This window comes from Topomyia yanbarensis, chromosome 1 (assembly GCF_030247195.1).
Source record: "Topomyia yanbarensis strain Yona2022 chromosome 1, ASM3024719v1, whole genome shotgun sequence".
Taxonomy (NCBI): domain Eukaryota; kingdom Metazoa; phylum Arthropoda; class Insecta; order Diptera; family Culicidae; genus Topomyia; species Topomyia yanbarensis.
The window spans coordinates 52,335,571-52,350,842 of record NC_080670.1 but is presented as its reverse complement, the minus strand read 5'-3'; the positions used below and the strand labels follow the sequence as shown (position 1 = coordinate 52,350,842).

At 38.3% G+C, this 15,272-nt stretch overlaps 1 protein-coding gene across 2 annotated transcripts; it reads right to left on the bottom strand.

The window, feature by feature from the left end:
• Positions 1-4,563: 4,563 nt before the first annotated feature.
• LOC131677615 (NKAP family protein CG6066-like) lies at positions 4,564-8,562 on the bottom strand. Of its 2 annotated transcripts, XM_058957511.1 has the most exons (6): positions 7,525-8,562; positions 7,320-7,464; positions 6,588-7,190; positions 6,438-6,508; positions 6,241-6,369; positions 4,564-5,502 (listed from the first exon to the last, which is right to left on the bottom strand). In XM_058957511.1, exons 1-6 carry the CDS (start codon positions 8,371-8,373, stop codon positions 5,359-5,361), a joined length of 1,941 nt encoding a protein of 646 aa, XP_058813494.1. In that variant the 5' UTR covers positions 8,374-8,562; the 3' UTR covers positions 4,564-5,358. The 2 variants fall into 2 exon arrangements, with proteins under 2 accessions (XP_058813494.1, XP_058813493.1); XM_058957510.1 differs by having other exon boundaries at positions 6,588-7,464; positions 7,525-8,561.
• Between the last annotated feature and the right edge of the window lie 6,710 nt (positions 8,563-15,272).

Sequence of the window (15,272 nt, the reverse complement as noted above, 5' to 3'; positions counted from 1 at the left end):
GATAGTCATGGGATCACAAGAGGCGACTATATACAACGAGCGGCCCGGAGGTGGGACAAAAAATAGAGAAAAACAAAAAAACTCACACATACGGAGGTGGTTTGATGAGGTCACCACCACCAGCAGCAGCTAAAGTTAATTAGCAAGAACAGGAAGAGGAGAAGCAGCAGCAGCAACAACAACAGCCAGCGCAGAGCGGGATGAGTTATACCTCACAGAAGCCAAAAGTAGTGTCGGCGAAGTACTTTGTGGAAAAGCTCCATAGTGTATGCCGTGAAGGGGTATGACACGGCAACACGAAAAGCTGATGTAGCTATCTTCCTAATCTCCCCGAAGTACGGAAATAAGAAGCAGATGGGTGTGGAGAACACTCCAGTTTCCGTGACTCCAAAGAGGACAAGAACCTCGCTAGGAGACGGAAGACCAGGTCCACGAGGTAGACGCTCGAGGACGCTGTTGTTACCGAAGGAAAGGACAACAAGAAGAAAACTGGAGTACCGTTGTAGGTCGCAAGAAGAAACACGGGAAACAGCAAAAGCAGAAGGAAGAGCGAAAAGTGGAGCAGAAGAGAAAAAGGAAACCTCCGACTCGCCAGAAGGCGTTAAAGGGAGAAGCAGTGGTCGTCAAAGCCAATGACGCGACGACGTATGCAGCTGGAGGACCTGGAGCTGAATGATTTGGGGGAAAACATGATAAGAATCATACGTACCCAAAAAGGCGAAATGCTCTGCGAGTTGAAGAAGGATCCCACGATTAGCAACTCGACCTTGCAGGAGACTATTACCAAAACAATGGGTGAAAAGGCAGAAGTTAAAGCCTCAAACCTGGAAGTGGTGATTGTGCCAAGGATCTTGATGAAATCACGAAGGAGGACGAACTGAGAGGTGCACTGAAGTAGCAGTGTAATCTGGGCGAAGTGCACCTGACGATCCGGTTAAAAAAAGGGCTACGGAAGAACTCAGACAACGATGATTCGTTTATCGGTAGATAGATTCGGGATGTACTGGAAATGCGGAGAGACGGGCCATCTTGCGAGAGACTTTACGCAGAGGTCGAAGTGTTTGCTTTGCACTCCAGCGGACGAAAACGACCATCAGACTGGTGGCAATAAATACCCTGCCTACAAGAAGTGGACTACATATCAACGGTAGTGGAGATAAACCCAGATAAATCGGAAATACTGCGACACCGCACAGCAACTGTTGAGGCAGTCTACGATAGCAACTATGTGTGAAGTCGCTTTGATCGCAGAGCCGTATCAAGTTCCCCTGATAAAGATAACTGGGTGACAAGTTATGAACAGAATCCCTATTCAAGAAGTGGTAGAACGCTCATACGAGGGTTTCGTGATCGCCAAAATCAACGGCGTCTTCGTGTGTAGCTATTACGCTCCTCCAAGTTGGACAGTAGAGTAGTTCAGCCTAATGCTGGAGCAGTTCACCGAGCAGTTGATCGGTCGAAAACCGGTAGTCATTTGTGGTGACTTCAACGCCTGAACTGTGGAGTGGGGCAGTAGAATAACCAATACAAGAGAATGTATCCGCCAGGAAGCTCTAGCGAAGTACGATTGTGCAAAAAATGTTCTTTTAGCACATTTCGGAGAGACGGGAGGGAGTCTATCATCGACGTCACATTCTGTAGTCCTTGATTAATGGCGAACATGGATTGGTGAATATGCGAAACGTGACCACCAAGTGATTCGATACCGTATCGGTCAGGCAGATGCTGCAGCACGGAGCAGGATGACCGGCTAGAGAAAGACGAAAGCCTCCAACAAAGACCTCTTCGATGAGGAACTTCGACTTGAGGATTGTGGCGGGTGGGGATGCCACAATGCCGAGAAAACTGGGACTACACAATAGATGGCGTTCAGCTTACTGGTGGAACGAAACGCTTAGTACGCTACACGTTACTAGTCTCAGAGCCAGAAGGCGGGCTCAGAGAGCAATATCGGAGCCAGATAGAGAAGAGCGTAATGCAGCGTTTCAGGCTGCTTTAAAACCAATCCCCGGGGTGACGCATACCGAGTCGTGATGGCCAAAATGAAGGACTTGATGACGCTAGCCGAAATGTGCCCGAGTAAACTGAAGATAATCGTCGAGGGTCTTTTCCCGAAGCACGTTCCAACTATCTGGCCACCAACACTGTACGGCGAAGAAGTTGGAGCAAACGCGGACGATCGGCAAGTGACTAATGAAGAGCTCACAGAAGCATCAAAGCGCCTGAAAACGAAGAAAGCCCCCGAAACCATGCATTCGAATACGATTCTATCACATTTACCCGAATGACATTCGCCCGAAAGACATTTGCCCGAATGTCACATAAACCCGAATGTCATTCACCCGAAAGACATCACCCGAATTCCATCCAACGAAGGGCCCTATTCTCACAGTCACGTCACGTAGTGACTAGAATAAAATTTTCTTCTAGTCACCAAGTGACGTGACTGTGAGAATAAGGCCCGAAATGTAAATTGAAAAAATTGATTTTTTTAAGCTGAAATACAATTTTTATTACATTTAATACCTTTCGTGTGTTTTTTGTTAGATCTTTTAGCTGTTGGTTCCGCTTGCAGCGTACGTAAAACGTCCGTAGTTTTTCTCTTCTAGCTGCTTTTAAATTTGGACTAGTTCTTCTTAAATCTTCGAGCGCCATTGGAATATCTTGATGAGCCAAAAAGCCAAGGCAACAATTTGTTTGTAAATGATTTGTTTTCGGTGAGCTTTCGAATATTTTGTCTGATGACCAAGTTGTTTAAGTTTTCTGTAAAAAAAACTTTGGTTTAGATGGAAGAAGCATCCGTGAAGGGTAGCACCGGCGAAAACTATTCTAGCAACGTTTATCACAGCTGTCTCGAAATACAATATTATGTAGTGGGGGTCAAATTCACAGCGACATTTACCAGCTATTTCTATTACCGTGTGTCTATTTGTGTCGTTGTAAAAATCAGAATAACACCTTAATCAAAGACAACGGAGCAGGTGGTGTGGACTATTGCTCTCAGCCGACAGCAACCGGGTAATCAGAGCAATTCCAATTAATACCCAGAGTCGGTGACGGGAATGATGCGGAATGCATCAATGATTATGACGAAGGTATGCTCAAAACACCCGGCATCAAATTCCTTTTGAGATTTAGCTGGCGGTGGTTTAAACGATGGACTTAAACTGATCCCACGTGTTTTCCGAACTCGCAATGGTGGTGTTGATATGGAGCATGATGAAGATGGACGCATGGTGATGTTTGAATTTTAATGGCACTAATATGAGTAACACGGTGCGATATGCAATTCTTTGTTTGTAAAACTCCGAAAAATCGATTCACTAACCGACATTTTATGAACTGAATAAAGCAACGAAAGCTAAGAGAATGGCTATAAAAGCCTGCTTGCTTGTTGGACACTAGTATTGTGTGGTATTCTTTTTCTTTTGTTGGAATTGAAACAATAGTAAATGATCTTATCAGCAGCATGGATTTGATTTTATATTATGTTTGCGTGAATGCGGTATCCGGGTTAATTACATTCGGGCAAGTGAACTATTCAGGTTTATGGCATTCGGATGAATGGTCCATTCTGATTAATGACATTCGGGTGAATGGCCTATTCGGATAAATAGCCTTCGGGCGAACGTTATTCGGGTAAAAGACTTTCGGGCGAATGATATTCGGGTGAATGTGATGAAAGTTCTGTGATAAAATTCTCTTATTATTGGAGTAGCATCCCAAACAGATATCTGTACAGATGGGACCCTCCGTTCTGATTCTTATAGCTTCATTACAGGATATCAAATATATACATATCGAAAGATAATAATTTTGACTAATGTTCAGCATGTACTCGACGAGCAATGTAAAATGACTGAAATCTTAACTAACAAGAAGGCATCCATCAGCACACACATCCATCTAAAAAAGTACGCGAGCTTTGTTTTTGCTTATATTTGGGAAATTATATATTTTGATTATCGGTTTAGTCCACGTGAATGAAGCTTCTTCAAAGCAACTAGGAACGTTAAAATATTAATGACAACATGTTCTTGATTACGCAAAACTAAAACGAAGTACACAATGAACAAAACTAGAAACTGAAACTACCTTCATCCATTGGATACTACATCATTCTAGCGTTATTTGAGTATGCAAAAAAAAATTCAAAGCAGACGTCAGGGTATCCCTTTGCATCATTCCGTTACCAGATGCACGCTCCGTTGGGCTACCAGATATCAGGATCTACCGCAATCTGGGATCTCTTCAATCTATCCAATATCTAAGCACAAAATTTGGTACACTAAAGCTGAACGACACATGGGCGTTCTGAATTTCTATGTTAATGGATAGAAATAAATTTAATTTTGATAATTGAAAAATGACTCAAAAGTGACCATTGTGTCACTATGAACGGATCTATATCTATTTGATTTCAGTAGAGCAGTGAAATTCGATTAATGGAGGCATGTCATCCTCCAGTCCTGTAACTCAAAAGGGGCGAATATGTAAGACGAAAAATTAAAATCAAAATTATGCAAGACGGACCTAAACCCAAAAATGGCATTCTGAACAAAGTTTTTGTTTTAATTCACACTATAGTACACCTCGTGTGTAACTTTTTATTGGTTGACTGATTAAAATTGTTGATTATTTTCCACTTATTTAACGCCATCTATGATTTCACTACCAAGTTAGTGCTATTCTAGTTTTTGTTGAATTTAAACCAACTATTTTGGCAATAGTTGTAGTATGCAGATAATACAATTCGTACTGGGAACCTCAAAAATTACTTCTTAACATCATGTGTTGTAAAACAATAAATCAGTTAAATTTGTAATTTAGAAATAGTGCATAATCGGAGTAACTTCAACTGTACGGATTAGAAATTTAAATATAAAATATATAAATTATAACTTACGCTTTTCTGCTGACGATTGATTTTATCTTAAACTATATTAATAACTCGCACAAATTGCAGTCTTCCCTATTACTCCAATCTCGTATTCTTCTTTTTAAGTTTTGCACATTGATTCATGGATACTTTTCCTTTTCAGTACGTTCTAAAACATATTATAGAACTAGTTTCATATACAATTCAATTTAACCAACCACCATCACACTTCTAATTGGGGCCAAACTTCCCCCACCGGCACTGCCTTCATATAAATTACATGACCATATTTTCAACACGCGAATCCACAAACAGAAGCACTTGAATCGGTTTGTCCGATGGCATCGTACCGTACCGCGCCGAACTTAAATGCAGTCGCGCAAGACTGAACGAAACCTTCAGCGAATTTCGAGCGGGGAACATACACGCATTCAAATAGTAACCGTTCCGGCTGGGAAGCTCGGAAAAATTTACTACGATCACGTAACCGCTGTTGTAGAAGACACGATCGCATTCCCGCTGGATGTTGCGAGGCGCCTTTTCGCGATCGCTTTCTTCACATACGCCGTGATCAGGTTCTGGATTTTCACGGGGTTTATTTCGCCTGAGCGACTGTGACAGATCTGGAAGGGAAGAAAGAATTCTCTGCGTTATCCATTGGGGTAAACATGTAAATCAGTTATTAAAGTTCCTACCAAATTCATATTTGAAATTTTGAAGAAGTTGGAAAAAATTAGTAATACTAAAAAGTAACCAATGGTTTTATGTTGCTATAAGCCTTGTCGGATCAGCATCGCGTCGATCTTACGATGGAGATAACTTAAATGAAACGGTGTCAATCGTTGCGTCGTTCGGACAACACAACACAGAAGCAGCCACTAGTATCTAAAACACGAACTCGTACAACTTATATTGTTCGTATCCCCTCTCTACTCAAGATATTCTGAATAAGTTTAAGCTTGAATTCACGGGCAAATTCTAATAAAACATTTTATTTCACGAAAAGATTTTCAGCTGCGATCAAAAAATGGATGATACAGAGAACAAAACTCTGATTTTCCCACGTTACTTGTGGCTGATTTGTCCTTAAAAATGCAATTAATTTCAAAGGCACTTGTCTGAGAGTGCAACATATTATGTAAGTTATGGTGTTGGGGAGACCCTAATAACAAAATAGGCTGGAAAAGGCTACTAAGTACTGGGATACGAACTGCAGGTACAAAAATTGAATGGGACATTATAAATTATAATTCAACAATTTACGGCATAACAATAAATAATAAAAAAAATCTCAAATAGAACAACAAAATGCCTTCGTGTTAACAAAATAAGCTAAAAAAGCGTAATTTTCGTCTTCTCACCTTGGGAACGGACTTCTTCATGATGTCCTTGTATTCGTCTTTGTTGAGGCGCTTCTTGTTAAAATGTGGCTTGAGGAAGTGCTTCACTTCCTCGATTATCCGATCCTGGCGTTGCAATTTCGCAATGAGCTATAGAAAAGTAAATAATGAAATAACATTTCCGGCCGAACCGATGCGGCATTTCCTATTTTTCCTACCTTCTCTTTAATCTGCAAATCAACGGCAGAGCTCGGCATGTCGTCCAACATTTCCATCGTAACTTTTTGAGCTGTGGCAAACAGAACAATAAAAACGAGACGTTTATCATTTACGACCCAGATATACCCGGACATATGTATCACACTTACGTTTGTACATTTCATCGACCAACGCAACCGCCTCGTTGGGCCTTCTCAGGTCGCCGTACAGCGTATTTTTGTCATCACCAAACACCCTCCGCAGATTGTCCACCGTTAGAGCAATGGTTTTTGGCTGATAATAGTTGCTGCCGTTGGCCGAGTGTCCACCAGCACCCTCCACCGGCGGGTCAAACATGTGATCATCACAGTCGCTAGATCGTGGTGAATAGGGCGAAATATCACCATCGTCCATGTCTTCTCCGAATGGTAGGATGGTTGTCCCTTCCAATGCCATTGCACCAGAGGTTATCGTAGCGTTTGCCATTTGATGGCCTGACTTCTTATTCGGCGAAGGTCGATAACCTTTGTGAGGAGTTAGCCTGAGATATTGTGCCCGGGGCGATAAATGATCCATTGGAGATGACGGATGCAAGTCTAAGATGCCATCATCGTAATGCTCCCTGGTTGCACTGTTGAGATCGTCCGATGTTTGCGAGATCGACAATCGCGCTTCTTTTGTTTGCCGCTGGTGTAGATGATGACCCGAACGGAGTCGATGATGACGATGATGTTCTGGATAGCTCACTGTTGATATGCTGCCCAGATTGTTTCCTGAAGTGGGTGATTGAGTGGAAGATTTGGTTGGATCAAACGGATTATACGATTCGGGCGATTTGGGCGCCGGCTCTGGCGGTGTGTTTGGACCGACCAAATCGGCAACATTTTTTGTCTTTTTCTTACTATTTATTTCCTCATCGCTAAGCACAATAACTTCCCTGGGGCTGGATATGACCTGCTTGCCTGGAGATCGTTCGAGATCAATGATAGCCACAGGTTTTATGTTTTCATCAAGTTTACGTTTCTTACGTTGGCTTGTAGATGGATGCTGTAAAAAGGATTAAAACGATACATTCAAGCAAGATTTGCTTTTTCAGACCGAGCTTACCTCAGATGACAACTGTTCTACCTTTAACTTTAGTTCCGATTTCGATTTTTTCCGGCTGGATTTCTTTTTCTTCGATCGCTTATGAGCTCTCTCGGGTTCCCTTTCGTTATCCTGTTCTCCCTCGCCAAAACTGACGCTGACGAGAATATTTTTTCCAGAAGAGAAAATGTCCTTTGATTGGTTCACATCATTATCCGGCGGACAGATCCGTCCTTCCAAAATTTCTTTCTTGCGTTTCTTGTCCTTTTTTCGTTGTCGACGTTCCTTTTCTCGCTTCTTTTTTTCCTTCTTCCGTTTCTTACGTTTACTATGCTTTTTCTTGTCATCTTTCTCTTCAGTACTCTGACTGGATAGTTCATCATAATCGGGACTAACATACGCATCACTATCATCCACTCTCTCAAATAAGCTACTTCCAGAACTAATATTACTTAGTGCCGTGCTGGAGCTGCGATCTCGGGTATCAGAGTCGGAGTCGCGCGATTCCGACCGTTTACGGGCCCTTCCCCGCGAATTTCGCGGTGAAGAGATATCCTTTTCCATTGATGAACTTATCGATTTGATCTCACTGGAAGACCTATACCGACGTTCCGAATAGTGGTCGCGCTCGTAACGGTACGATGGTGAATGATATTGGTATCGATTATCCTCGTGTGAGTCGTACACAGGATGGAACCGATTATGTGGAGGCTCGTACCTTGCCGAATGCCATCCTCGACGGTTATATTCGAAATCATAGCGCCTATCGTGCATATATCGACCAAATCCACGACGACCGCCTCTGAATCGACCGTATGAACCTCTTCCACGGTAATCAGGCCGGCCGCGCGAAAACCGCATCATCCGCATTTTGTGCGTGGGGGTTTTAAGTAAATCAAACTTTAATTCTTAGAAAAACTTCCACTTTTTATTACTTAAGAGCTAACCAAACTAATTTTCTTTCGGATGTTTTTGTTTTGAAATGGCTGTCCGTACAGAAATTTGATGCGCTTCACTTTTGCACTTATGCTGCCATGAAAGCAGTGCTGCCATTTATATCGTTTTATCTGTAATCTATATACACGGTTAAATAAAACAACCTGCAGAAAAGTTCTTTTAACTTACTTTTGAGTTGTGCGTCGCTTTCGCACTTATTAGTGTTGTCAAAAACAAAAAGAGAGATTCGACTCAGTCGAGGTCTTCCGTGGAGGAAGGTACTTTTGAGTTGTTTGGGGTGAACTCAAAATTAGGTAAATTCAACTTAAATTTGAGTATAAAAAACCTATCAATGAGTTGTAATTTTTGCCGTGGTTAAATGGAAACTACCTTCAACACGGTTTACCTAATTTTAAGTTCCCCACGATACCACGAGATTGAGTCAAAGGAACTCAATTTTAGGTAGTTTTTCGTTTCCGTGTACAGATATTTCTCGGCAAACATGTCAAATGGTCCTAAGTGCAAATGAGAGCCTCCACAGAAAATAATATTCTTGTGAACATTACAATAAATCTGTTTTCAAATTTACTATGGATCAAAATGGTAAAAATAATGGAAAATTAATTCAACACAACCACTTAATATGAAAAAGGACTATGCATCAATTGAAATTCTATGGTGTTGCTGACTATATGAATTATTTAAACCAACTATACTTTTGTGTTAAAATTCACTTAATTTCCGGTAGTATTTATTATGCGTGTTATTATCGTCCCGTCATTTTCTTGTTAAAAGGGTAAATTTTACCATGATTATGGTAAAATTAAATGCAATGTACAGACAAATTTCAGCTGATTATGATTTCCCTTTAAATGTACTCGAAACATAGTATTTCTAAGTGTCAAGAGAATGTTGACGTGCGCCATTTCGATCTAATTAACTTGTTTTTGTTTTTCGTCGCAACAAGTTTATTTGTATTGCTTATTTTATTGTGAGAACGATTTTTTTACAAAATAAATATAATTTAACATCCACAATCGCATGTCCGGAAAACATTACTGGTAAGTCTAGTGGTAAGTTTAAAATGAAATTTTGATAGTGTTATGACAAACTGTCGATGTAATAGGGATCTTTAGGAGTGTGCGGGTTAAGGCATATTCTGATGCAGATTAGTACCGTGAGTTAATATCTCAGTCCTTTTTCAATTTTTTGGCCCGAAACTATTGAAAAAAACATTTTTTAGTTTGTTTCCTTTTAGGACAATAACACATCCAAACCCATGCGACTTGCACGACTCTATAGGTTGCCTTATCAGATCTACCATAGTTTGCAGATGAAACTTGGGATGGCAGGCTGCTAGCGGATTAAAAAAGTACCAGATCATGCTGTGTGGGGTGCTGTCCCAGTTAACAATGAGGCGAACGAGATATTTGCTATGTCATTCAGTAGGACAACTGTCAGTTTGCCGGTTGAATTTAATTTGGTATTTTTTAAATTTAAAATCATAAAAGAATAATTAAGGTTTAAGAATGATATGAGTGTACTCGTAAGGACACCCGCTATCAATACATATGAAAAACTAGCACAATTTTTCCAAATTAAAGATCCCTATTGATTCTTTTAGGATGACCATAAACCAGACTAGTTGAATTCTGTGTGGAATTAATTTGAGCTCAAGCTTCATCATAATCATCCGTAAGTACTTGTAAATAAAGTATATTTTCTAAAAAACTAGACCCCTCAATGCATTCATAACTATTAGCAGAACGACGCACTTATTTGTGACATTATATTTGTTAGGTATAGCAAAATCTTACAGTAAAAAGTATATCGTGTATGGTAAAATTTACTATGAACTCAAATCATCCCGGGAGAATATTAGTTCTCAACTTGACTACTTTCATAGTAAAAACGAATACCATACGATGAGATGAATATACTGCAAACATAGTGAAAACTACAGAAACCAAAGATATATTAATATGGTAGAAATGATTGTTTACGTGGTTGCAGCGAAATCATAATATTATCAGCTGAAAATTGTGGGTACAATGTAATTAATGTAACCATCTAAAATAGTAATTTCAACCGTAACTTTATTTGTGTGTCTGTTTACTTTGTCTTTCGGTTATCACGGCGTAATCTTAAAACTTTTCAGTATTGTTTCAGGATATATTGAAAAACTCTGATTTCGAGTAGCTTATTCTGCTAAGAGTTGAGTAATAAACGTATAAACTGCCGAGTTATTAGCGAACGAGAAAATAAACAAAGAGAAACTGTCATTTGCACTTAGGACCATTTGACATGTTTGGCTAGATTTGTGAAATTTGAGCGTACAAAGGGGACACGAGCTGAAATATTGACAATAAACCAAATTTTGGTTAATGTATTGATGGTGTAAGGGGATTTTAGTAAAGTTTCTATACAATTAAAATGGGATAACCGTATTCAAGCAGTCAATATTTTTATTGACAATATTCTTGCCCCGTGGAGGGTCCGCTATAGATCTGGTACAGATTGCAGATTTATTACTGATATCCTAGCTAATATCCAAAATACAATTGGGTCATTAAGCTTTATACAGTTTTCCATTCCATTCGATAAATTTTAGGTCCAATATACATAATACAACATCATTTCAAAAAAAAAAATCGTTATGATACGTAAAAACTATTTTTTTGTTTTTTAAAATAAATCTTATATAAGCTTGGCAACCATACATAGGAAAACTGCGGTTGTTTACATCTGGCCTATCAAGACAACACCCAAAATGAAAAAAACTATATTCATTGTATGGTGTTTATCAGAGTTTTTAATGGTAGAGTTGCGTAAAGAGGATTGGCAACATTGGATCAATCATTGGTTTTTTATTAATTTTGGCAACCTTTTATTTTTAGTTAAAATTCACATGACTTCTCCCGAACGTTTTAGTTAGAAGTGAATTTTGTGCATTTCATTATTTAAAAATGAAGTGTTCAGTTTTATTTTGTAAAAATCAATACGATAAAAAGCATCGTATAAAGAATTCAAGCTTTTTCCGGTTCCCGTCTGATCCGCAACTAAGATCGAAATGGATTGATTTTTGCCGCTTGCCCTCAGATTGGGAAGTGACAGAAAACAGACGAATTTGCTGTATAAGATAAATTTAAATAAGTACATATATATATATATATATATATATATATATATATATATATATATATATATATATATATATATATATATATATATATATATATATATATATATATATATATATATATATATATATATATATATATATATATATATATATATATATATATATATATATATATATATATATATATATATATATATATATATATATATATACAATTGGAATGCATACCCAAATTTGTGAAAATTTTAGCTGCACTTTAACTATGAAAAAGACCTTTATATTTCCACTGTCGGTGGAAGATTATTAACACTACCCAGAGCTGTTCCGGTGTTTGAAATAGTACCAAACTTAAATATCATTTCACACGACGACGATGATTTTCTTGTGAGTGTGGTCATATTGCCGAATGAATTTGTCATTTTTACAATTTATATGCCACTTCAGGATTCCAACAATAACATTGCTACTCAAGCAGTACCGGGGTTTGTGGCTGCAAATTCAATTGCTATAGAGGGCAGATCCAATGAGCCAATTGAATCGTCTGTCTGTTCAGTCGTAAAGGTAGAGTCCATGTCAGAAGAACAACAAAAGCTGGCATATCCACGGTAACAATCAGGATTCAATAGACATTCCGCAGAAAATAGTGGCACGTCGTTAATTTCTTTTTGTTTCAGGCTCGTTCGAACTATCCGTCGACTACGACGGAAAAATGAACAAAAGAATAAAACTAGTTTAAAATAATATTAATATTAGATAATTGCATTTTTCTCATAATTATAATCACATTATCACGATACTCCCCACGCATTCGAGCATTATTATTCTTGGTGTCCGATAGGTAGACATTTTGAGTGTTCGATAGGTAGATTTGCTTCAGTCTTTGCGCAACTGTTCTTTATAAACTGTGGTGTTTATGTCAAATAAAAATAACCCTGCGGGAAGACTGGGAAAACATGTGTTCATTTTTTCTGACAGGGCATCAGTTGTCGTGAAATTCGAAATGTCAAATCCATCTGATAGTGTCAAATCCAGACTGTCAACATATTTCTTCATTTTAAATTAAAATTTTATTTTCACGTTTCCTGAGTTGCATTGTTGCAATCACGAAATCAGCTTTATCGATGTTTGTAATAAAAAAGAGTTTTTTTTCTCATTTAATGACCCAATTATTTGTTATGATAAATTCATAAAAACTCTAAACATTTTTGTCAAACCTGTAACCATTTTTGTAGTGATTATTTTCCCCATAATTAATTATAGTATATGACAATTAATTTAAGGGAAATTTGAATCAACTTTTTAAGGATTTCATTCAAAGTAAAATTGCGATATAAGAAAACTCAGAACAAACCAGCGAAGAAAGAACAGGAGTTTTGGCAACGTATTCCGTGACTTCGTATATGGCAACACGCCCAATGTTATCAGTTTTACACGGAGACGAAAAACTATCTAAAATTGAGTGCATTTTGAATCTATTGAGATATCTGACGTTTAAAATACGACTGAAATCTCGCATTTTTATTGAGATATCTGACGTTTAAAATACGCACACTGAGATCTCGCATTTTTATACTACCGCCCTCCCCTTAAGCCCACAAGCGATTTGTTTTCCTCCCAATTCGCAGTGCAAATGATTTGTTTTCCTCCCAATTTAAACGTCAAAACGGCACAATACTAACGCATCTGGATAAGTCCAGACACCGCCCAGGCTTGCTAAATGTACTGGAGAATGACATAAATCAGCAGACAGTCGTGCAGTACAACTGCCGGCAGCTGCCGACCGCAAATTTCTATGACAGCTGCGACTGAAAATGTCATGGATCTCATCACATTTGAAGACTTTTTATCAATAGGTCCAATCTGAAAAAGAGAGCCTCTCTTTGTTTACTTTCTCTTCCGCGAATCTCTCGGTCACCTTTCTGATTTCCTTTCAACTCTATGCATAATAAGCTAGTAAAAACCTTGGTCTTTCGAAACATACTGATAAATGTTTAAACAGTTTTATGGTTTCGCAGTAATAAGAGAAAGCGAAAAAAGAGGGCTCTCATTTGCAGATTGGATCTAATGAAAAAAGTCTCCAATTTTTATTCGGGAATGTTATGTTCGTTTTCTTTTATAACTTCTCTTTTTCTCCCGAGTCCAAGACAGACACGCTGTGGTAAACAGCTACCCTTTCTTCATGCTGTGACCGGTGAGCTACACAGTTCGGTTTTCGCTAGGCGTTCAGTCCAGTGAACTGTTTACCATAACAATAGAGAACATTCGTCGTCCGGTACTCATTTTGTAGAAAAGCTTAAAAAACATTGAATATTCATCGTAAGTGCTACTTTTACTGAAAAAAGTCTTATGAGTAGCGTCGTATGATTCTTGGGCCCGCAAAAGACCTATTTGAAAGGTCCTATAATTTTCAAAAGGGCACATCATACTAACGGGCTTAAAATATATTAGCTTAACTATTTCATATTTAAGTATTATTTACTTGAAGAGGGTAGTCCTTACACACAGAAAAAAAGTTGTTAAAAATAAAAGTTTTTCACTTTTAGCATAAAACAACCAACGCATATTCTTAGTTTAAAAATAAAACTTTTGTTTTGAGTACTATTCTTCATTTGCCTAAAAGGAAAACTTTTACTTTGATTATTATTCTTGATTAATTTAAAAGTTTTACTTTCAGCCTAATAGTTGGCGTTGGTTGTTTTTTGCTAAGAGTGGAACACTCTTACTTTTACCAATATTATTTTTCTGTGTGTAGGCTATATTGACATAATTGCTCCATCAAAACATATATTTGTTCTCAATGGGTTTGTTTTAACTTGATGAAACTTTAACCTCGTTTTTTTTACTTCGAGCTGAATATCACTAATAAGCTTTTGAATAAGTGCTCTTGATTTTATATTTCCGTGGCAGATCACTTGTGATGCATTTTTAAAAATCAACGATATTATATGCATTTATTTCCATCAATATAGAAATTCAGAATGCATATCGCGTTGCGCCTACGGCGTCAAAGCCCAGCAACAAACTAGCTCCCTTGGTAGAAATTTTCACTTACTGTTTAGGCTATTATCCAGCTAAATTATTTGTTGGGTAGTATCATCTGTTGAGATAAACTACTAGTAAGCTATTTCTCTATGACTTCAGAAATGCTTCGATCCTTTGGCCGTCTACATGTCAAGTCACCTGATCAAGAGCTTAGGTTATGCGCTGCGGCGAACAATCGCAAAAATCCAATTTTTCACAGAAGTTGGGTATGTTTCTTTTTGCTACAATCTTTGCCCATACTTTATGCACCCACAAAGGTGTTGACTCACAATTGGCAGAATAGGGGTCGCCATATGTGCTTTGCAAATATTTCTCCTTGTATTTTCGTTCACAGCACCATTATGCTCTTTTCGCTGCACTTTGTGACGGTTAGTTTGGTACTTCGCTAGACTAGAGTCTTTCGCATTACCTTATTCTACAAACTGAATATTCTAGTTGCAGTTGAAAATCGAAATAGTGAACTTGCGCCTTTCGATTTTTCTCCTATTTTCAGCGTGCGCAACTAAAGCGCAACTGGTGTAGATGATGCGCAAGTTGATTCTCTAACATGTATACAAGATGCGCATTAGTTGCCCATAAAGTATCAGAAAGTACATTAAGTACTGCAAAGATTTTAAAAAAGTCCGCGTCAAATTCATTGTACTTTAAT